At 38.0% G+C, this 25,456-nt stretch overlaps 1 protein-coding gene across 3 annotated transcripts in view; it reads right to left on the bottom strand.

Moving 5' to 3' along the window:
• kif21b (kinesin family member 21B) overlaps positions 1-25,456 on the bottom strand; it is a 158,831-nt gene that overhangs the window by 27,422 nt on the left and 105,953 nt on the right. For all 3 annotated transcript variants that reach the window (XM_072278652.1, XM_072278653.1, XM_072278654.1), the window contains exons 15-27: positions 23,901-24,100; positions 22,361-22,468; positions 21,270-21,338; positions 19,208-19,437; positions 17,562-17,712; positions 14,428-14,619; positions 10,994-11,095; positions 10,332-10,494; positions 9,624-9,684; positions 7,759-7,816; positions 6,258-6,439; positions 5,460-5,552; positions 2,632-2,760 (exon numbers count right to left, since the gene is read on the bottom strand). In XM_072278652.1, coding sequence (XP_072134753.1) covers positions 2,632-2,760; positions 5,460-5,552; positions 6,258-6,439; positions 7,759-7,816; positions 9,624-9,684; positions 10,332-10,494; positions 10,994-11,095; positions 14,428-14,619; positions 17,562-17,712; positions 19,208-19,437; positions 21,270-21,338; positions 22,361-22,468; positions 23,901-24,100 — 1,738 coding nt within the window. The remainder of the gene's footprint in view (positions 1-2,631; positions 2,761-5,459; positions 5,553-6,257; positions 6,440-7,758; positions 7,817-9,623; positions 9,685-10,331; positions 10,495-10,993; positions 11,096-14,427; positions 14,620-17,561; positions 17,713-19,207; positions 19,438-21,269; positions 21,339-22,360; positions 22,469-23,900; positions 24,101-25,456) is intronic.

The following is a 25,456-nucleotide window of genomic DNA, read 5'->3' as shown; positions in this document are numbered from 1 at the left end:
CCTTTTTGTGTTGAGAGTTGACAAACTATAATCTGCTCTATACAAATGCTGCTGATATAGCAAAACCAATTGGGAAATTACAGCATTTAATGTCATAACCTCATCATTATTCTTCTAATAATTACCAAATAATCTATTTATTTATTGAGACATAGCGAGGAATAAGTCCTCCTAGCCCTTTAAGCCATGCTGCCCAGCAACCCCTGATTTAACCCCAGCCTAAGCATGGGACAATTTACTATGACCAATTAAACTACTGAAGCTATCTTGAACATATAGAAGCAAAGTGCCTTTGTAGTTTATACGTCATGAAGCTAGATGCTAATCTAAGCAACAAGGGTGAAATTACTGAGATTGAGTGAAAAGAGCAAAAGCTTGATTTTAGTCCTAAAACTTGTTTGCAACTTTTAATGTTAACGATGTAAAAACAGAGTTTCTCTGGATATTTTTATTTAGTTGTCTACCCTGTTCAGGAGGCACATAATACACTCTGCTATGGCAACTCTCATGTAAAGGAGTTAACAATCATGGAAACAAAAACACCAAATGGATGGAATAAAGAATATTCACATAAAATGTTACTTGGCATACCTACTGACAGCATGGTGACTGAGACAAGTAAAGACAGAGCCAACATTGCGGGGGAGAAAAGAACACAGAGTGACAAAATTAATGTTATTGTCATAGGCAAACATAGAGAACATCAACAAGGAACACGTGGAATGAATCTATTCCATTAACAGATTGGAAAGATAATGCAAAATTCATGGGTCTGGAAGACAAATGTAGAGCAATGACCACTTTTCTTCAATTATGCTCCCAGAGAGGACCTACAGAAATGAGATGTTAGAAGTACAACCATTGACTGTGGTCATTCTAGTTTTATCTGGACGTCATTTTGGTCAAATAATCTTTAGGACATTTTATATAATAAAAACAAATCCCAAACCAAGCTTGAGTATGAAAAGATCATTGATCTGATATTGTTGTGGAACCACAGAAGCATTAATAAACAAAGGATTTTAAACTAAAGGGTAAAGAGTGTTGTTTGTCAGAACACTGGACAATAGTATCAGATGTAGCTAGAGGGAATATACTCGCAGGCTCACTACTTAAAACATCATCTGAAATGAATGGGTAAAATGTGATGCTGATAGAGAAAGTTGTATTTTTATTTTCTTCATCAAATTGAAGTTATAGTCAGTATAATTTAAGAACATAAAGGATAAAGACAATGTGACTTTACTGCTTTGGGTACAGAAAAAAGGACTGGTAACAGAAAATATTGGAAACACTGTATAGGTCAGACAGCATTCACTCAGGTAACACACACAAAATGCCTGAGGAACTCAGCAGGCCAGGCAGCATCAGGAAATCCTGATGAAGGATCTCGGCCCCAAATAGTGACTGTTTACTCTTTTCCATGGATGTTGCCTGACCTGTTCAGTTCCTCCAACATCTTGTGTACGTGTTGCTTGGATTTCTGCAGATTGCTCAGGTAATTGTTTTGCTCTTAAGAAAGGCAGTGATTACTATATATGTTACTCTAAAATGGCATTTGAATTTTGAATTGCCATCACTTTGCTGATATATTATGGTTGGGAGAAACTGCTGATCAGTTAAATGTTCTTTTTTCTGCTCACCTATGCAGATAACACAAAGATCAAAACACTTTCTAAACCACATATTTATTACTGATTAAATAATTTGTCACCAAAGCTGTTGGTGCAATCAATCTTTTAAGCCTATAGCAAATTTTCTGTTAATGTATTAGCACATAGAGAGCAAGTTATATTTGTGTGAGCATACCTGCCAGAAGCATGGGGACAACCAGAAGAATCATTAGCATTCCTTCGGGTTCAACTGTCCTTAAGGAACAGAGCATAAATTTTCATTTTCTGTTCTTGCTCACAGTTTAGTCCAGGACTAGTGAACCATTGGGGCTCATTGCTACGGATTCATTCTAGGTTTATTCTTCAATTTACTATTGGATCATTGAATAATTTAGAATGAAGAATCACCGGAAAATCTTTTTTAAAAAATAACAGGTGCATTATCCTGGATCAAGATTCTGACCTGAAACAATGGCTGGGTATCTCTCTCCAAAGATGCTGCCTGACTTCATTTTTTAAAAATTATTCAAGAATAATTATCTCCGCCCTTTACCACTTTAAGAGTGTCACAATTTAAAATGGAATTAAATTCTGGGTTTCCTTCCTGAAAAAAAAAAGCACCTCATCACATATTTTCTCTCTGAAATCAAGGAAATTTTCTGAAATGATTAGCTCTGCCTTTACTATATAAATGTATTAAGTTGGTATATGACAATATTATTGTAATAATATTACTGGAGCATCAGCATAGAAATATTTATATTATAAATTGCATTATTTATTTCTGAAAGGAACATTCCTATATTTGTTAACATTTCGACAGTAAAACTTAATAATTTACTATCATATTGTGATAGTGAAACCCAAACCATTTTCCCTTTATGACAAATCAATCCATGAAAATGGAAACAGGCAGGGTAAATTTCTGGATTAGCTTGTTAATTTTCACAATAATTACAATTTTTAATAATTCATTATCAAAGTAAGGCCAGTATAAATACCTTCTACATGCACTTACTTGTCGTGTGCAGGATATGTCTGAAGCTGAGTATTGCTAAGTCGAGAGAACACATTCCTATCATTACGAGCGCGAGTAGGTGGGGAGGAAGGGGGAGTTACAGTAATATCAGAAGACCTCCAATCAGACCTGCAAGGATCAATGGATTTTTTCAGAATTTAGTATAAAAAATCACTGATATATATTAAATATTATTCCTTTTCTGAACATCATAATTTATGAGCAGTAAATTATAAAATTTGTAAAGGAATACAAAGCCTTTAGCAGAAAAGCATAAATCAGCTGCTTTTTTGAGAAATTTATTAATTAATTACTATAACTATCAGTAACAAAACTGCAGAGATTTTCAAATTCTTAAATGTTAATTCGTAAAATGGAAACAACTCATAGTGATCTGAAATACAAGAGTGTTTCATTCCAATTCAAATTGATCCAAACTGGCTAAATTATGTGTTATGTTCCCATGCTTTCACTTGAAACTTATTAAAGGCACATCACACAATGGCTCAGATAATTATCGAAAAATATCTAATACACTAGCTTCGAATTTTATTCAACACCATCCCTGGCATGCATTTTTACAATGCATTTACAGAACAAATGAAGCACATTTTGCATTCATCATGACTGCAGTGAAAATGCAGTCCAAATCTGACTAGAATAACTTACCTGACATAAAAGAACAATGAAAATCCCCAAACATATGGGGAGTGAATGATAAGTTCATGGCCTAAGGTAGAATGAGTCAATTTTAGAAAACTTAGCACATTTATTTTTCAACATAGTTCCCCCCCCCCACCTCCCTACATTTACACACTTAGTCCAGCGGTCATGGAGCATACAGATCCCTTCTTTGTAGAAGTCAGTGTCTTGGACCTCCAGAAAGTGGTCCACAGCAGGGGTGATTGATAAGTTCGTGACCTAAGGTAGAAGGAGATGAGTTATACAGCTCTCGTTACATGCACATGCAGTTCAACTCTTTGAGTGATTATGCAGAAAGTTTGAAGTTAATAACTCATTTTCTTCTACCTTAGGCCATGAATTTATCAATCACCCCTGCTGTGGACCACTTTCTGGAGGTCCAAGACGCCGACTTCTACAAAGAAGGGATCCGTATGCTCCACGACCACTGGACTAAGTGTGTAAATGTCGGAGGGGACTATGCTGAAAAATAAATGTGCTAGGTTTTCTAAAGTTGACTCTTTCTACCTTAGGCCACGAACTTATCAATCACCCCTCGTATATAGCTATTATAGCCAATCATAGCTTGTTCAATGACTTAACAATAAAAAAAACAAATGAACATGAATGGTCAATTCCATAAATTCTGCAGGTTTACACAGTATCTTCTGCTGCAGTTATTGAACAAACTAAATCTGCAGTGCAACTGCACCATTACACTTCAATAATCATTTGTAATAAGCATATACATTTAATTATTACACACATAGGCAATAAAATAAGAACATTTGTGCAGCTTATGAAATAGTGAGTATGTGTCATTAAGATTTAGTGAAGTAAAACAAAGGGCCAGTATTTTTATTAGTGACATGAGGTCTCAGATTGTAATGAATATGATTAGAGTGTTTCTGACACTACAATATATGTGAAACAAGGCAAATGGTGTGAAACAGCCTGCAATTTCCATGGCTGATTCAGCCCTTGGGAGGCATAATGTGATCCAATTCTCCAACCATCTGTCCACTAATATTTCAAGATGCTGTTTAAAACCAGAAAAAAAATCAGAACAATCCCTGTCACAACATATGTAGGTTAAAATAGGGCATGTAACAGCTAATGTGAGATCTCAAAACAACTGTAAAATTTTATGTGGTAGCTATTTAAAATTGTAAGGTAATTTCTGATAAATATTCATTTCAAAGTGCATTAATAGCTTTCTGTTTATCCTTTGCACCCTAACATGCTCATTGCAAGATTCAAGATTGCTTAATGTCATTTCCAGTACACAAGTGTAAAGGAGAATGACACACAATCCAGTCAAAGTCACCATGATGTGTCCCGCACTCCACTTGCTCAGATAATGAGCATCAGCAAGGTCCTATGACAATGTGGAAATTGTAGATTCCATGATATTAATCTCCTTCCACAAATGGGCTGGATTATTTGAACTACTCCTGTTCTCAGCTTCTAGGTCCTCCATCTCAACCAGTCTCAAGATTTCTCTTGGTTGTTCCTGGAAATGACCATCTATCTATCCAATTCCAGTTCCCAAACTTTAGTAGAGCCCATGACCCATACAAATCGTGAGACACAAGAGACTGCGAATGCTAGAATCTGGAGTGACATACAAAATACTGAATGAACTCAATGCTTCAGGCAGCATCTATGGAGGAATATAGGCAGTGGACGTTTAGGAGGTGTTGCAGCCATACAGATCACTCAGATGATTTGATCAGATGATCAATGAATTGCAATGCACCAAGGGATGCATATTGAATAACAAATGATTGTTACCAATGTACAATATTCCAGGTATGACTTAATGGCATATTTTAAAATGTATAAAATCTATTCATTTGCTTTAAGCCATATTCTCCCATTAACCAATATGCCCTTGAGATTTACAAATAATTCTAATTAATATAGTAATGGATTTCTACAATTTTGTTGGTTTCTCTGCAATCTTTTGAAGTTCCTCCTGCAGCTATATTGCACATTTAGTATCAGTAATTTAAAGTGGATCTCTTCTACATAAGCTTGTATAAGTACCACAACATTATATAGTGAAGTTTCAATAATTATTTATCCTTTACCTTACACAGAGGTAATCTATAATTTATCAAAATTTGGACTTTGTTAATATTAACCTGGATTTGTCAGCTGAGATCTGTACTTTCTCATACGATTTTCTCCTCGAGAGTGGTGATGTATCGGGCAGCTTCTTAGCAGATTGCCTGGGGCTGTGGAGAGAAGAGATTATTAGATAGTTACCAATGGATACTTTATGACACAACTTTACACATGGAAAACTAGTGGCAAATGCAATACATGAAAAGTGAATCCATGAGGTACGAATAAAGGATTGGTGATAATTAGAACAGGGACAAAGCATTCTTTTTATAAATGGATGCAACATATAAGGGCAAGCACCATAAAAGTAATGCAGGGCTTGTCCAAGCTATTAAGTTTAATTACTTTCAAAGGGGAACATTACACACATATTATACACATACCCTGTTTTACTCTACATTACGATGAAGTAAAATTAAAAAACACAATCCATCTACCTGTGCTAAATACTTCAGTGAATGCTGACGACCCTAAGTGAATGGGGCTGGACTATATAACAACGGCTAGCATAAAGTCAAGTGGCTAGTTGCACGATGCAATCTCAATTTCTGTGTGCTTCACTGCTAGTTCAAAACAGTCAGTCAAAACAGTGAAAACACCTTTTGAAAGCGAAAACAGGGTACTAATGTAGGTCTTTTGTAACAGTGAGGTTTCGTAAAGCGAACGTTCGAAAAGTGGGGGACACCTGTATTTACACACAAATAGCACCCTGAAACTCCCCCAGATTCTACCAAGTGAGAGCCTGTATCTTTGAGATATTTCCTATGATGGAAAACAACTTCCTATTGCAAGGCAAGTTTAGTATATTAACTCACAAAGTGTTCCCAGATCTAGGTTGAAAAGCAATGGATTCTTTATCCTTTGGGTTCCGGATAAGGACGTCAGCAGTCTTGGTGCCATTTTCTTTTATGTCAGCAACTCTGAACAGTCCTGGAGTAGACAGGTCCAGAGCAGAACCATAACCTTCTCGATAATGTAGCTCCAATTTCTGTTCAGTCTGTAAGTCAACGATCAAAGGTGTAAAGTCACTTCAAGAATTAAAGTACAAAGAGGAAAATATCTGTCCGCAGTTGTCTGAACTAAACATGTGAGGACTAATTATAACCACTTTAGTATATATGGGTCCAGTGCCATCAATATATATTTTTACATGACTAGTCATTGATGAATACACAAGTTAACAGTACCAGAGACTAAAAGGTTAATTCCTCTCAAATAGGTCTTAGGAATAAAATTAGTGGCAGCAATAACACAATAGTACTATTGTAAAGACCTGCCTGACATCATCTACACAAGTTAAAATTAGCACAGGAATTTAGAAACACTTTGCACTTATTTTCCTTTTCTGGACTTCTTTTAAGCACGGTTTAAAATTAAAAAGTGCGATTATCAATCTATTTATAATCAGATAATGGTAGTTATATATTTTGCTTTTGAATAAAACAGTTGCCAGGAGAAGTATGACACACATGTATTCTTTATTAAACAAAATACAAAACAGAATTCTCAATTTATTACCAGATGTGGAATACAAAAGAAGCCTTTCTTGGTAGAGAATAAAGTATGACAAATGACTCAAAAGATGACATCTGGATGGAGTGCCTCAAAATAGTAACAGTATAGTAACAAAATAGTAATAGTGCAGTGTCCAATGCCAAACACGATACTTCCAATATATTGAAAAGATACACAATTATCTTGTTTACTGCTACCTTGCTCATTCATTACAACTACCTGCAGTCCTGGAGTCCAAGTGTTCACAGGCCTGGAGTTCTAGCACTTACAGGCCTGTACAGATGTCTCACTGGGTAAGGAAGTTCACCCTTAAAATCAAGTTACAACCAAGAGAAGGGGAGGTAGTGCTTTTCATCATATCTAACAGAAGGTGGTGAGAGACTGCTGGATTCTGTGAACACAGGGAGCAGAGTGCTAACAGGCCACATTCACCATGCTGGTCAGAAGGCCCCACATCTCAGAAGTTAGTAAGCACACCACTCATCCCACTTTGTCCAATACCAACCCTCACAGGCAGGTAATACATTTACCCTCGTTGAATCATTTCACACTAAGCCACTAATACAGGAGTGCCAGTGAGAGCTAAGGCCTCAACCAGGTTCTCGGCACATCAGCAAATGGGAGCGGGGAAGTGGTTCATCTCGGGTTACTGACACAGCAGTGCAATCAATAAGGAAGTCTATATTTAACTATTAGTGCTCCTGATTTTGACAGCAGAGTGCTATGTGAGATGCCAGCATGATTTCCTCTTGGAAAACTCAATATACAGGCATGGCACATCTCTAATATAAATGGCTTTACCTTTATCCTGAAATCTCCTTGGCTCAGGGAATGCTTTGAGTAAGAACTAGATGTTAAACTGGAAAGAGAAAGTATAAATGTTATTGTAATTAGCTTCTAAATTACAGACTCAAATTACTTTGAGATAGAAAGATTAATCTTATACCACAAATCTCAATCATTATTTTAACATGTTAAAAATACTTCAAGACAGTTACTCTAAAAATTACAACATTAAAAAATAGGTTTCAAAAAGTTGTGCTACATGAGGTATAAAAAAGCTTCCTACTGACAAATCATTGCTTGATTGGTTTTAATTTCACCCGATGCAGTGTTAAAGAATGGAATTTCATCATTTTAATCCTTTGTGCAGTGTTAGGTGTAAGATCTTTTGGCTCAAAAGGCAGAAGCAGGTTGATTTTAGAAACAAGACAAAATCAGGATAAGACAACAGACAAGCCATGTGTGGTTGAGAGGGCAACACAATGTCTGCAGTGAATCAAGACCAGTTTCTGACAAGGAACATCGTAAGGAGACAATATGAAGAATCACTGGGTAAACTTCAGGAGGTTGCTCTGGCTGTCATTTTACATGTTTCCTCAGCCCACTAATCACCTCAGAATCCTTTCTTGCCTCTCCCCTTCCCCACTCTCTGCTGACAATCTTGCCTGTCATCTCTCAGTCCTGATACATGGTTTGACCTGAAGTGCCAACAATGCCTTTCCTCTCCCAGATGCTGCTCGACCCACTGAGTTCCTCTAGAAGATTTTTGCTCCAGACTTCAGTCTATTTTGTCTCCAATGTTGGCATTGAGGATATTGACAATGATGACCTGCGGACATCTCAACTTCAGATCTCCCTAGCTGGGTGTTTTGAGATTTTGAGAAACATGGGGTATAAAATTTGTTCTATACCTCGTCACATCTCAAAGAGGGCTGCAGGGGATCAGGATGGAGTTGAAATGATGAAGAAAGTGCACGGAACAAGAGAAACTCCAGTAAATGTTACATATAATTGCTAGCTGAGAGGAAATGCTGAAAAAATCCACGCGGAGATTAGCTAGAACAATGACCAGAGTAGTTTAGAGAGGGAGCAGGTAGAGGCCAAAGGATACACAAATAAAGTTTGGTAGCATAACGATGTAGTATGATAATCAGTAATTAAGGGAATAAGTACATCATTTTAAAACAAGTTTAGGTCTCATAACAATACTGTATTGAATGTATATTGAAGTAGCAGAGGATGGGAAAATCCACTTGTTGCAATTTTACTTTGGGTCTAACAAAAATAACTAAGAGTAAGAAAGTGATACTGTTTGGAGTACCAGCAGCACCAAAGAAAATAGCGTATAAAAGAACATACAAGAGTTATAAACCTGGATTTCTCCTGTCTGTGGGAAGATGATTCTCAGGGTTGTATACTGCATACATACTTCAATAATATACTGTATGTACTTTAAATTTTTGAATCTTGATATACATGCAAAATTTCTGTGAAAGGTACCAATATTGGGCACTATGCTGTTGAAAGGATTTTTGTCTGAGGTTAGTTTCCCAGTTGAAAAGACAAATAGGACAATCATCAGGGTTATATCAGTTGTTTATTTTAAATACAAATAGATAAAACTAAAGCATTGTGATCGAGGACAAAGGAAAGTACTCAGCTCAATTCTAACCAGTAACCTTCTAGACCTGTATCAGAGCTCATTGGTACCATAATCAATTCATTTGGGAGAGCTGATGTACATTTTAATTTTTAACAATTTCAACGCAGCCAGTGATATAATGTTATTGCATTACCTATGTGATCACACTGATCCCTCAATACTTTATATTCTGCACGAATAAAGAATGTAGAATAAGTGAAGACATTTTTCAGCTCCTTACCTGCTTTCTAGTCCTATGCTGCATTCAGATGTTTCGTCATCACTGCTGAGTTCTCCATTTTCTAAAAAAAATGTAAAGGTCAGGAAAGCAAATTATTTAACTTGTCTAAGATCAGTGTTCACATATTTGACACACATGAAAACAATTTTGTTCATAGATCTGCAATTCTTTTTGGCTGATGTTTCACACACATACATAATGACTTGTAGAGTTGCTGAGGCACTTCATTACCTAGACATCTGATAATTTGCTTAAGAATTTTTTGAGTTAATTGTGGTGAAAGTATGATTTATTGTTAATTTTTTGTTGAAGTTACCACACCTTAAACATTGCATGTTAATAATTACATTTGAAATTATACTGTAATTCTTGGGGAATATCCAATATACAAGCCATTTCTATAATAACTCAGTGCAGTAAATTAGTTTTTTCTCTGATATGCCCATTTTAAATTGAAAACAAATATTTCTGACATTTAATGAGTAAAATTCATTGTTCAATGTATTGTTGCTGTAACATTTGAAATATCTTTTCTAATTCTAACAGTCACTATGAAAAATTAAACCTAGTTGTTGTGAAAACATGGATTAATTGATGCTGATCTGCAAATCTTATAGTTTTTAGACTTTTAATAAATATTTCTTTACAAATTATACAATCCTTATGATATTGAGGAGAAAAGGTAAAACAGAACAGAGAGCAGACTACCTTGTGAAACACTTTGAAGCAATGTCTGTAGTTCAGGAATAGATTCAGCTTTTTCCCTTAACATGTTAATCAGCTGAGATGGAACAGAGTCAGTCACATCTGCTTGTTTTAATCGACCTTCCAGCAACTTAATCTGAGCCTCTTTCTGAGCCACTTGCATTCCCTGGGAATGAAAATAATTGAGTAGCTCAAATTCACCGTCACATAGCGAACATCGATAGCAAGTTGGATGTCAATTAACCCTTTATGTATTAGTAGGGTACTTCACTCCACATATAATATAGATCAAACACTCTTTGATCTTTAGCCAGCATGCACATAGGTGTGTTCCTGAGCAAGGAGATTGCGGGCTCAACATGCTTGCACCTTTCACAGGCTTATAACTAATGCAAAAGCATTTTCACTTTTCCATCACTTTGCTGTTTGAGAACTAAAGGATGCAATGCTGCTTTAAGTACTTTACCACAAAAACATAATATTCCCAGAGCACAGTCAAAAGAAACAGCTATCCAGATACAGTACATCAGAAGATGCTGGCTAATGCCAGGTGTCACTTTTACAGGAGACATTAAAGCTGTTTACAATGCAAATATTTATGTTTTCTGATGACCTTCCAGCTAACTGACCACTATTCACCACAAGGGCACAGAGAACGAACGCACCTTGTCAATTGACATTTTAAGAAAGTGATCCAGCAGGTGGCGCGCTTCAGCCAGGGAACACGAACTTATTACAACAGACGTGTCCGTTGAATTAATTTCATCCTGCAAAACACATCAAGAAAATTATAAAAGTGTCTCGTTTGTTTGGTGTGTGGCACATCGTATGAGATGGGCGATCATGGTTTTTCCATAACCGTGACTGTTTTTGGAAAATTTTTCTTCTGAAGGGGTTTGCCATTGCCTTCTTCTGGGCAGTATCCTTGCAAGATGGGTGACCCCAGCCATTATCAATACTCTTCAGAGATTGTCTACCTGATGTCAGCAGTCACATAACCAGGACTGTGATATGCACCATCTGATCCCATGGCTTCATATAATCCCTACTGAGGGGCTAAGCAGGTGCTACACCTTATCCAAGGGTGACCTGCAGGCAAGCAGAGGGAAGGAGAGCCTTACACCTCCTTTGGTAGAGATGTATCTCCACCCTGTCACCCTAAAAGAGACAGTAACTGCTGAAAGTACCTCAGAACACTAAAACTGCCTGCGAATCATTAATTATACATTAGTTCATGTTTTTCATCCTTTACATCCATTTTTCAAACTGTCTTCTCCTTTTTAGGGGAACTTCTGTGCCAGACCTTGCAACCCAAAAAGACGCATCTTTAAACCTTTACAGTGAGCATGCTTTACAATTTCCTTTCAGTAATTTTGTCAACCACACTAACCCACAAAAGGTTGTGATTACTATTGGATGCACAATTGACCACAGAGACACAGTTAAGTAATAAGTGAGACCAAAGTCACATTTTCAGGAAAATCCAAAACATTTTTGACTCCGTCTAGCTCAGTGTTAACAGTTGATGTGTGTGAACCTACAGTGGTTACATTACTAATTATTTTCCATTAATCAGTGACACTCTCATTCTATTTGGCCAAAGAGGAATTCTATAGATGCTGCCTGACCTGCTGACTAACCCTGTGTGTGTATTTCTAAATTCATCATAAGGCTTTTAATGATTTTGGTTTATATAGATGAACTGAAGCCAATAATAATAATCTAATGAGCCATAGAACATATGACAAAAAAAACTATTCAACATGAAACAGCGGAATTCTTTCTGACATCTTGCCAATATTTATTTCTCTATTGCCTCTAAAAAATACTTTTTTTTGGACATTTACATATGTTCAATTGTTCTTTAACTGCTGGTCTTCCATGCATACTACTCACCTCATTACGGTTATTGTTCTTTTATGTGTTCCATGTTTGTTAGGAGCAGTCTTTAAAACTTAACACCTTCTTTACTACTTAACACGATCAAGTTAGCACACCTAATGCAAAACTGCCACTGCCTGTAAGGAGTTTGTACGTTCTTCCTGTGACCACATGGGTTTTTCTCCCACAGTCCAAACACACACCAGTTGGTAGGTTATTTGGTCATTATAAGTTGTCCTGTGATTAAGCTACAGTTAAATGGGGGGTTGCTGGGCAGCACAATTCAAAGAGCCAGAAGGGCCTAATCCGTGCTGTATCCCAATAAAGAAATAAATAACTTTTAAAATGGATATGAATTTCTTCGACATTTTATTGGATGTTACAGTGCCTAAACTGTCTACTGAATTTCTAACATTACAACAGAGGCAACATACTACAAATTGTTCTTTCATTGTAAAGATCATTAGATGTTGAGGCCACACAAATACAAGTACTTATTTGCTTCTTTCAGAGACCATTAATTTTTTTGGGACGTCAGTGAATCCTAAAGCACTGAATGGGCTATTTGTCAGTTTCCACGGCCTAGTTTAAAATTCAGGAGTTTCCCACCAGTACTACAATGAATGGTTTCTTTGGGAGTTCTACTGTTCTTAGCTGCTGGCCACTCATGGATACTCCTGGCCTCATTAAAGTTAACGTTCTTTCATATTTTCTGGTTGTAATGAACATTCTTTAATACTTCACTCTATCAAGTGAACACAGCTAGTGCAAAACGAGCTTTAAATACCGAGATTAATTTCTCCCTTGGAACCAAAAGCCTTCCCATTCTCCACTTTCCCTAAACCTATCCCAGGAAAAAGTAAAACTGTCATCAGCTGCTTTTAATAGACTTACTTGCAATAATACCAAATTTAACCAGGTTAAGTTTCAAGTTTTAATTTAGTACAGGCTATTCAACTGACTTAATTTCACTTCACGTCGATTGTTTTAATATACTGTATGCTTTTCAAACAGTAACACTGGGGTTCAACCAGGTTACTGCCAGATCAGACTCCTCTTGTAATGTTAACCTGTTTTTTAACTTCTCAATTTGTTGCACTCCTCTTCCTACAACCTCCCTCTAGCATCTCACTAAACGAGCCACCAGGCTGAATCAAGTTAGAATCAGGTGTAACTGGTAGTTCGGAAGGGAATGGCTGGCTGTTCACCCCTCAGTTTGTTTTGGACTTGTGGCATATGTGACCTCCCACTCTACTGGTGGTTTCACCATTGAACTACTGATATGATGGAGAGCAGACCAGGTGCACTTCACATCAGCTCCCTAGGGAAGATAATACCCTCACTCATTTGAAAGGGGCCACAGACCCTATAGAGAAAAGCAAGTGCAACAACTGCTTAAAATGTTCTATTCTATTTTGAGAATTCTAATTATTGTTGATACGTCAGCTTTTAATTTTACTGATTTTTTAAAAAGTTTTAAAAATTATTTGCATTTACTTCATTAGCTCTAAAATGTCTCTTTCAAATCAATCCAGTTTAATGTCACGTGCACAAGAACGAAGAGGTACAAGTACAAAGAAAAATGTGCTTGAAGCAGCATCACAGGCACATAGGTTTATGTAACAAGCAGAACATAAATTATACCACATAGTGTAGGAAAAGAAACTGTGCAAAAATAAACACAATCAAGGGCAGGCCGGTGATCATGCAAAAGGTGGTCCGTAGTGCACTGGTAGAGGTTAATAAGGTATTCTGGCAGCACAGCGATGTGCAGTTCGAGTTCTGCTTGTCTCTCTATGCTTGCGGGCATCTCTCAGTTGTGGGTATTTAGCTCAATCACCCCTCCGAGACTGGCAACGATAGGCTGTGGGCATGATCTCCTGGCAGTAAGTCCAGGCAATAGGTGGGATCCAGTATGATCCAAGCCAATGTTGTATATTACCATTTTGATCTCATGTTATCCCAGTCAACCCAATGATTTTAGCCTTTGTGGACAAATTCATTTTATACTTCCTTCCTCTATCACAGAGGTCTTGTCTGCTGTTCTCACTCATTTCACTGCAGATCATCCTATGCACACACACACACTCTCGCATGTGCCATTACACCCCCTCCCTCCCACTCCTTGTTTAAAGCTATTCATCATTTATCTTTACTCATTTTCAATACCTACACACTTCAAGTGCCAAATGGCTGCAGATTGACTATGTCTAAGTACCTTGGTTTCTTCGATCTGCATTATGGTAGCCTGGCATTCAGAAATGTTGTCGTTAATATAATCAATATTTGCATTCAAAGTCTCAAGCTCCTCATTTATTTCCTGGATAGACCCATCGTCTGGATTTTCATTTTGAATCCGTTCCCTTTTCCCGTGTAGCATTTCCTGTAGACCAATAAGTTCCTCTCGTTTCTGTAAATAAATGATATAAATTGCCTGATTATTACTGGTTTTCAAAAGTTTTAATAGATGATGAGGAAATCCCAGTTGAAGCTCATGTTGGACTGTGTCCTCACCTCTAGCAACCATTTGTTAAAGATCAGGTAAACGGTGATTGGAAACATAAGGTGATCATATCAGTTACAAGATCAAAGATTGCCTAGGCTGTTGCTTATCTTGGTATACATTAACTATGTTGTACTGCTCTGATACAGGTATACACTTGCCACAGCAAACCAGTATATGTGCAACAGAACATGTGTCCCATTATCACAGCACTGAAATCAATTGCCATTGACTGCTTTAAAACACAAGAGAACATCTCTCCCTTCCCAATCTCACATCTTTGTAAGTCTGGCACACCCAGTCTTTCGCAGGAGGGGTGTATGACAACATTATTACATAAGAACCTAAGATATAAGAGCAAGAGTAGGCCATCTGGCCCGTTGAGCCTGTTCTGCCATTCAATAAGATCATGGCTGATCTGGCCATGGACTCATCTCCACCTACCTGCCTTTCCCCAAAACCCTTAGTTCTCCTACTATGCAAGAAATATTGTTCAATTCTGTAGGATAACTCTTGCAATTCAACTCGTTTACTTCTTTACTGACCTACTGATCCAATGCTTGGTCTAAGCATGTAAATGGATTGCCCTGAACTAGTTACAAAGAGGATAAGAAAGGTATTGCTGCTGCTTATTCCATGCGGAACTAAATCAAGTCATGGCAGTAATCAAAGACAAGCAATAGAACACAATGTCAAAGGAATGATCCTCTGAACTTTCCCTAGGCACAAGTTTGATATGCGTACATATCACTACAATACCAAGATGTCAATTTAGAAACTGTTAAAAACAAGGAGGTGTTGAGCAGCTAGTTCAAGGAACTATTTAAACGTAATAGCTTTTGATGAATATTAAGCAAAATGATGCATCATCATTGCAATTCATTAAAATATTTTTGTTAAAATGGATTTAAACTGTAAATATTTATGTGGGTAGAATTTTCTTAAACAGGTTTAATATAGCATGTTGTACCATTGTTTAAATTCTCACTGATTTTGAGAGGGTTTAACAAATATTCTTCACAAAATTATTTCAATATATTCTGCCAAAACTAATGGTTCAACAACTTCCACATGTGTGTCAAAGTCTTAAGCACATATACTAGCTAGGCTGTGTAAGAATTTGCACAGTAGAATAATAATTTTATGTATTGCACTGTACTGCCGCCGCAAAAACTAAAAAAATTCACAACATATTTGACAGATGATAAATCTATTCTGATATGGGTTTCTATTGTGGACTGAGAGTGCAAAGGGGGCAAGGAGAGGGGAGTCATGGTTGAGAAAAGGGGAAGGGAGAGGAGATGGAGTGGGCAGCACCAGAGAGACATTGTGTAATGATCAATAAACCAATTGTTTGGAATCAAATTACCTTGCTTAGTGTCTCAGGGCTGGATGTGTCTGCACCCATGCCACATCCTGCCCCTGGCAATCCTCCTCTGCCATCAGACCCACACCTCCCTCGCAGTGCTGCACTCTGTAATTCCCAACATCCTCCTCTCCCGCCAGATCTTCAAACTCACTTTCTGCTCCGCATTGACAAATACAGTACTGGGCAAACTTCCAATTTCAATGTGCTTTTTATGCCTTGTTCCAAGATGCAGTAAGGCAAAACGAAGTTGAAGAAATGTGGGAGAACACTCCTCAGTAAGTAAGAAATTAAGTCCCCCACTTTTCTTGTTAGGTCATTGTCAAGTTCTTGGGCAAAATATCCTCAAAGCTACTATGAAGGCAAGGCTTAAAACAGACTATTCTGGGTTTCATCAGAAAATTGTCTTCATGAATTTACTCTGGCCGTGATTACAATTGGAGTATAATTGTTCCATTATACCAATTGATTAATTTTAGAAGTAAAGGAATGACATTGCACCAGGCTATCAAAGATTCCACTGAAAATGTTGCAATGTCTCCAAAAAAAATTGACTTGGTAATTTATTTTGTATTTAAACAACCAGGACTTCAAGTATTTCATTCCAACAGCCTAAAGTACTGATTGCTTTTAGGTATCACTTTACAGAACTTCCATTATAATATGAAAAAAAATTTTCATGGTAAATTGTTAAATTCATTCTTCGAGCTGAATTGCAATCTCTTATGCCCCAAGTTGCAAATGCCATTTGATAACAGGATGGTAAGGGTAACTGTACATCCAGGACCCAAGATAACAACTTGTATCAAGTATTTCTTTAACTAAGTGAATTTAGGAATTCAAGAACCAACAGTGCAAAGACTGAAGCTACTGTAAGCTGGCTAAATTGAATTCCAAATCAGGTATGGAATTTAAAATAACTAAGGGTGAATAAAAGACAGGATTATAGAGGAAAAACAATATCAAATATATTCAACTAAAAATAATCATTGTTTAAATCTCTAACAAGAAATAAGATTCTACACTCACAATGGTTAATTTTTACTGTCAGATATTAATTGGCAGCGGCTAATCCTTAATGCACAGAATCTCTTACAGCTAAATTAACTGAATAAATGGGTCCAAAGTCATTTTGAATCAGTGACAGTTTTTACCTACTTCAGGTATATCGGGTAAAAAGAGCAACTCTTATGCTTTTCAATGCTGTTGACAGAGAATGCTGTTTTTATTTTAAAGCTAAGTTAACGGCACTTCATAGCCAGGAAAATTACTTAAAGATTTCCTTAAGTTGTCAAGGATCTGTCCTCACCCCTTATAAACCTCACCTCTTATACAACAATGGTGTGAATTTTGACTTTATTTTGGCAAAAACATTACACCCTAGATCCAGCAGTGAATTCTTCAGTATGGATTAGATACATGTGGAAAATAACTCTACACGCTTTAACTCTACACGCTTATGTTAATAAACCAACGTGAATACCCCTAGAAGGCGATTCATATCTGCTTCCAAGTTGGATATAGTCATCCTCTGCATCACAATGTCACTTATCCTGCTTTCCAGTGCCTGCCATTTTAGCCGCGCTGTTTTAGAAAAGTTCTCACCAACTCCCTTTTTCGGATATTTGTTTTTTCTGTGGAATTAAAAACAAAACAACACATTTTAACAAAAAGACTTGGTGAAAGAGATGCAGTGAATTTGCATTATTCATTGAGTTGTGGGAGAGGGGACCCCAAAAAAAGTAATTTGATTTCATGAAATACATTTTAAACAAGTAGCAAACCATATAATACATAACGCTGGGAAGCTAGATTTGCATATTGCTTAATGGACGGTGAGAGTGAAGGTGATTTGAGTCCCTGTCTCCTCCAAGCAATTTCTTTTCTTGCATGTACAGTATATTTCTTTACGGCAAAATGTATTGGCTTTATATCATGGTATTATATACTGTACAGTATCTATCGTATTATTTTGTTAAATATTATCATGATAGTGATGCTGGTTTCATATCATGTTACTGATACTGGCTTATGTTATGCATGCTTAGGTCAGTGTAAAGATATACATTAATTTCTGATGCACTTACATGAATAAAACAAAGCCTGGAAGCAAAATAGCAGTGACATTAAAGTACCTTCAGCGATCACTGAAAACAGTAGGAGACCAAATAAGCAGCAGTATTGGCAGATGGCTTCCCAAAAAATGGACCACATCTACTCATTCTCTCTTCACTGCTTTTTTAACAACTACACAGCTTTGTATCAACAGCCTCTGCTCAATTGAGTAATGGAGCTTTCATCAGAAAAGATAGAAAATTATTAAAAATATTTTTTATTCATTTATTCATTTACGAGATGTGGGTGTCACCAGCTTAAGGCATCAGTTAGTCTTGTGAGACCATGGACCTGCGCCTGGAAAGTCTTCACTCTCCAGGGCGCAGGCCTGGGCAAGGTTGTATGGAAGACTGGCAGTTGCCCATGCTGCAAGTCTCCTACGACACCGATGTTGTCCAAGGGAAGGGCATTAGGACCCATACAGCTTGGCACCAGTGTCTTTGCAGAGCATTGTATGATTAAGTGCCTTGCTCAAGGACACAACACGCTGCCTCGGCTGGGGCTCGGACTCACGACCTTCAGATCTCTAGTCAAATGCCTTAACCACTTGGCCACGTGCCCACGTCACCAGCTAAGCCAGGATTTATTGCCCATCCCTAGTTGCCCTTGAAAAGGTGGTGATGAGCTGCCTTCTTGAACTGCTGCAGTCTCTGAGGTGTTCAACCCATTAGAAGTTCTAACGCCATTTTTAACAACTGAATTTATCTATTTAGCCCTCTGATGCAATGCAAAGCCAAAAGAATTGTCAGAACTTTTTACATTAACTGCCAGGTTTAATTTGGGGGAAAATACTTCGTTTCTATGTTGTACCTTCTCTGATCATAGCAAAAGCTTTCAATAAGTCAAACTTTCAGTGCTGACAGATTTACCCTAACCTCTTCTGCTGGATGTTTTTTCCACAAGCCACTGTGGTAGTTTACAGAACTCATCACCTCCATTTCTTTCTCTGACTGGAGTTCATTAATGATGGATTATTGTTCAACTTTAAAGATTGCCTGTTACTTCCATACTTGCCTCACAGTTCTGGTTCCATTCACTGCAGAAACAGTTTCATTCCAAGCTGCATTTAACTTCTTGTTCCACTGCTTAACAATGTTGGACACTGACTTGGAGTGGGACTCTGGCTCCGAAGATGTAGTACTGGCTGAAAGCTCCATACCCGAATCCAATATATTTTGCTTCCGACTTACACGACCAGCAACTCGGTTGGACATGGGTTTGGCTAACCTTCGAAGAGCACTGACCTAACCATGGGAAAAAAAAAGAGCTCAGAATAATAACCGATGAAAGAACTTGCTTTTAGGGTCAAGATTCCTTTCTTCATTGCTGCCTCCTTCATGTATTTTTACTTCAAAAAACATTTCGCCACTCAAAACAATTTCACTATTTACCCGCAGGTAAAATAATCACAGTTCACTTGCTCTCTGTGTCTTCATGATTTTTCATTTTTTTTAGCTCTGACACAAAAACAGTGTACCAGGAGTATTACCCTCAGGAACAAATGCTCTGGAATAATGTTACATGCTGTTCTATAATTTATTTAGTTGCCCTCAAAAGATTGAGCAATGAGTAAAAGATTTCCTTCCTATCTTTACAATTTTCCGCTATGCCTTGAAATAAGACACCTCCTCGACTTTACTAAGGATTGAAGTTTGATGAAAAGATCAAAGTGCTTCACTTCTGACATACTAGATTTAAAAACTCCCAAATATGAAGAATTATCATTAAAATTGTATTTTTACGGGTACAGTATACTTTATTTATATTCACACACATATATATTATATGGCCTGCAACCTGATGACACGAACATCAATTTTTTGAACTTCTGATCGTGCCCCCCCCCCACCATTCCCCATTCCCATTTCTCTCTCACCTTATCTCCTTATCTGCCCATCACCTCCCTCTGCTGCTCCTCCCCCTTCCCTTTCTTCCATGGCCTTCGGTCCTCTCCTATCAGATTCCCCCTCTCTCCAGCCCTTTATCTCTTTCACCAATCGACTTCCCAGCTCTTTACTTCATCCCCCCCCTCCCAGTTTCACATATCGTCCACTACTTGGTATTTCTTCCTCACTGCCCCCCCCCCAACTTTCTTACTCGGACTTCTCATCTTTTTTCTCCAGTCTTGATGAATGGTCTCCACCTGAAACATCCATTGCTAACTCTTTTCCATAAATGCTGCGTGGCCTGCTGATTTTCTCCAGCATTTTGGGTGAGTGGCTATATATCAATATTGAATTCTATTGTGTCATTGCATCTTTACATCATTGTGTGGTATGAAAGCTGCAAGACCCTACAGAGGACAGTAAAAACTGCCAAGAGGACCATTGGGGTCTCCCTCCCACTCCCCCCATTTGTGACTTTTACTGGGAGTGTTGCAGACGATCGTTCCAAAATATTGTTGAGGATCCCTAACACCCAACCACAATCTCTTTGACCCACTACCATCTGAAGGAGATACAGAGCATCAGGACTAGGACTACCAGACTGGGTAACAACTTCTTCCCTCAGGCTGTGAGACTAATGAATACCCTGCCACCACTGAGGTCTCATCACTAGGACAGCAAGCTGTTTACCCGTGCTGTGCTTTACTACATGCATTTTCAATTATATTTTATTAACGTATTTATAGTATAATATTTTGGTTTATTTGTTGTAGTTTGATATATTGTGTGGGTGCACTGTGGTCTGGAGAAACATTGTTTCGTTTGTTTGTATATATGTACAGTCAGCCTCTCTGTTCAACAACTTATTGAGTACTGATAGAGCACAGACACAGAATAAGGGTTGATGTATGTCAATTTAACTGCCATTGCAATCTCTAATTCCGCATTGCAGCTAGCCATCAACTTTCCATATTTCCAATGTCTGGCTATCACCAAGTTGCAGCCTTCTCCAAGACAAATAAAAAATAAGTCTATTGCACAACTATTGTATAATTTTGCCCATATTGTACAATGCAAGAAACAGATAGAGCAAGATTATTATAGAACAAAATAAACTCTCCTAAAGCACATTCAATTTAAGTTCATAATTAATTATGTTCAATTTGGATTATTAATGGCAATTTCCAAACCTCTTGTGTTTTTCTGCGTAGAACAAGTTCCTGTTGTCGTTTCTGAGACTCTAAAGCCCGAATTTGGTACTGAAAGAAAAAAAAATTAACAACAGCTTTATATCCAATGGCCATAAAGGCAGAATATATAACTAATAAACAGGCTTTCCTTAATCTTACATTGTTAGTGCATTCCAGTTAATTGGGCCATGATTAATTGGGGCAGCTGTTTCTTTGGGACAACTCTTAAAGAACAAAAACTCATCAAGAAAATAGCAGGATTTCCTTTGTTTATTTGGCATACCATGCCACTTAATTGGGGCCGGAGACTGTTGTCAAATAGTTTCTAACTAGCGTTAGATGCTTGTTTGTATGGTCATTAGACAACTAGCGTTAGATGTGCATTTGTGTGGCCACTAGACACTACACCGTGCTTAGAGTGAACAGGTCTTAAATAGCGTCAGTTGTGTGTGTTTGTGTTCAAAAAGCAGTGATTTTTGTCACTGATAGTTGGCAAGAAATAAGCATTAAGACAATTCAGAACCGTTTTTCTCACTGCAGTTTCAAGCATTCAGGCTTGGAGATGCCAGAAACAGCTGGGAGTGAAAAGAAAAGGATTTCATTACTTCAACAAGTTAGGCACTACAAAGAATTTGAAAATATCGACAATTGTCTTGAATGTTACAATAAGAATGAAGATTTGGAGGATGCAGTCACTGATAGCATTGTATGAAGACAGTCTGTTATGTGCATTAGGTGTCGGTGCTGATTTTGTTCATTTACAGTCAATCAGGAGAATGTGGCAGCATATAGTGGATGGACTATTAGGAGTTAATACACAGTTGTATAGTAACATAGCTGCATTGATCGTGTTCTAATTTTTTTGTATTTCTTTTAATGCATAATTCGTTACTCAGTTAAATGGTAGTTTGTCTTCTTTAATATCTTTTTGAAATTTCGGCTAATTGAGACAGCCGCTTAATTGGGCCAAATTGTACTGGGCCCTATGTGCCCCAATTAGCTGGAATCCACTGTATGTTGTTGGTCATCAATTTTGTTGCCAGAATTCATGCCTACTTATGATCATGTTCTCTCGTTTCCCCAGTACTTACTTCTTGCCTCCTCTGCTCCTTTTTCAGTTGTGCAATTTCACGGTTCCTTTTACTTTCAATCATCCTCATTCGTTGCTGATCTTCTCTCATCTGCTTCATGAGAGTTACCTACAAAAGAAAATTCCAGGAGAAAACAAAACTAGTCATTGGGTGTGGGGGAATAGGTTTTCCACAACTGCTTAATCCCACGGTGTGGGTTTTCTCTGGGTGCTCCGGATTCTCCCAACATTCCAAAGATGTACGGATTAGAAGGTTAATTGGTCTCATTGGTGCAATTGTGTGGCAAGGGCTCATTGGCCCTAAGTGCCTGTTATGGTGCTGTATTTCTAAATAAGTAAGTACACAAACAAACTTGTAAAAAGAATGCAGAAGAAAGATCTCCCAAACATTCAATTCATTGCATATACTGATTATTCAGTGTACATGACAGGACACCAAGTTATGTGACATCATATGTACAAAAAGTATAAGTTACAGCAAACAACGATAATTGATGGTCTCTGGAAGAATATTAAGTTTGCCTGACCTGGAACTCATACAACATTCAACCAAGTACATGACTACAGCAACAAATGAAAAGAGATCACCTTAATGCATGGAGGCAATGCTTTTGCACTTCCATTCTAATTCACATGAGAAGCAATGATGCAGCTCTATCACAAAGTATGTATTTACAGAGAGACCAGGACAGGTATAGGAGAATTAGAAATGGTTTAATATTGTCATATGTACTGATAGGCAGTGAAAAGCTTCTCTTGCATATTCTTCAGACTGTTACACAGTGCATTGAGATAGAAAAAGGTAAGACAATAACAATGCAGAAGAAAGTAACGTTTCCAGAAAATATGTAGTGCAGATAAACAATAAGGTGCAAAATCATAACAACAAGTTAGATGGTGAAGTCAGGAATCCAGGTTTGAGTGCTCCATGGTTGAAGGCCAGTGATCCCCGTGGACAGACGTCAGGTTGGCATGCGCCATGAATGAAGACAGCGAGGATGACGACTGGTGACCCCTCCAAACCCCCCACCCAGGTCAGTGAGTCCCCTCGGGTCTGAGAGTCCGGGATTGGAGGTCTGTGCAGACAGGAGGGATGAGGACTCATGATCCCCTAGGTTGGCGAGTCAGTGAGTCTTGAATTCAAGGCCTGGCATTCGGGGGTCCTGTCATCAGTGAATCCTAGGGTCAATATCAAAGATTGAAGCCCAGTGAGTCTAAAGTTGAGGTCCAATGGCTAGAGCCCTGGTTCTGGAAGTACACTGTGGAAGTCAGAGGCCTGAAAACTGTGTGAATGTGAACCTGCTAGAGGCATGGAAGTGCCTGTCTTGGGACTGGAGACCTCTCTGTGAATGGGTGAGTGTGAGGGAGGAAAGGAACTTATTTTGCTGCTGTTTACCAATTTCTTATGCCTGCACTGTACTACTGCCACAAAACAACAAATTTCATGACGATAAACCTGATTCCGATTCTATAACATCAGCTACAATGTATTCCATGTCTACAAGAACAAAAGGACAAAATGATGCAAAAGAATAAGTTACCTTGGTTTTTCTCATTTCAGCCACTTCACTCTGCAACTTCCTCAACTCTCGTTCATAGCGAGTTTGATTTTTAAGCAGACGTGCATGTTCTTTCTGTGCCATCTGAAGTTTCTGGAGCTCTCGATTCATTTCCTTAAGCTTTTTCTCATAGTCTGCTTTAATTTTGCTAGCTCTTTCTTCCGTGTTGCATTCCATAGAACCTGAACCAAAATCAAAAATATAATTTTATTATTTACCAATTTAAAGTGCCACTTGTATGTGGAATATTGGCATAGCACCAGGGTGCACAGTCATTTTGTTATGATAATTTAGGCTACTTTGCATACTCTCCTACCTGGTCTCACTAGATCAACACTCCATAAATTTAAAGGCATCCAAAATTCTGCAACTTATGTCTTAACTCTCATCAAATCCTTTCCCATTAATTCATTAGTCAGGAAAAGGGTGTGCTGCTTAAGACCAACAGTTATTACTCATTAATAATTGTCCAGGAAATAGTGGTAGGAAGCTAAAGTATGAACTGCTGTAATCCTTCTGGAGAAGGTACACACAGAAAATTGTTAAGTAGGGAGTACCACCCTTTAGATCTAACAATGATTGAGCAATACGAATAAATTTCTCAATCAGGATGGTGCGAGACTTGAAGGAGAACCTGCAGGTGGTGACGTTATCCCAAAGTTGTTGTCTTTCTTAGCAGTAGAAATCACAGTTCTGGGAGATAAAAATAATCCAGAAAATGTTGTAGACGCTCAAGTTAGTCACTATCTAGGGATGGAGAAGTGTGGGCACGTGGCCAAGTGGTTAAGGCGTTCAACTAGCGATCTGAAGGTTGTGAGTTCGAGCCCCAGCCAAGGCAGCATGTGGTGTCTTTGAGCAAGGCACTTAATCACACAATGCTCTGCGACGACACTGGTGCCAAGCTACATGGGTCCTAATGCCCTTCCCTTGGACAACATCAGTGTTGTGGAGAGGGGAGACTTGCAGCATGGGCAACCGCTGGTCTTTCATACAACCTTGCCCAGGCCTGTGCCCTGGAGAGTGAAGACTTTCCAGGCGCAGATCCATGGTCTTGCAAGGGATGGAGAAACAGAGTTAGCATTTCAGGTCTAAGTCTTTTCAGCTGTTTTCAAAGATGAGCTCTGTTTCATTCTCCACTGTTATTGGTTGACCTGTCCGGTGTTTCAAACATTTTTGATTTTTATAATTTCTTATGGTGTTGGTGTTGCCTGGATGAGTTATGACAGTCCATTTGGTAAATAGCACACAAACAAATCTACAGTAATCTGCAAGCGTAGAGAATTTATATTCAGAGGGGTGGATGGGTGCAAGTCAAACAGGTTGTGTTGTCCTCAATGGTGTTGAGGTCCTTGAGTATTGTTGGAGCTCCACTCTTCTGCAGAAGTTCCGGGTACTCCACCACATTCCTGATGTGCCTTGTAGATTGTGGAAAGGCACCAAAGTGATATTAATTATTGCTGACTGTGATGTCTATCTATGCTAATCCATGTCCACATTTGGCCCGTATTGCTATACTCTGTTCTAATGAATAATATTCT

The sequence above is a fragment of the Mobula birostris genome, chromosome 14 (assembly GCF_030028105.1).
Source record: "Mobula birostris isolate sMobBir1 chromosome 14, sMobBir1.hap1, whole genome shotgun sequence".
NCBI lineage: Eukaryota > Metazoa > Chordata > Chondrichthyes > Myliobatiformes > Myliobatidae > Mobula > Mobula birostris.
Note: the sequence above shows the minus strand (reverse complement) of the source record. Positions and strands in the feature narration are given on the sequence as shown.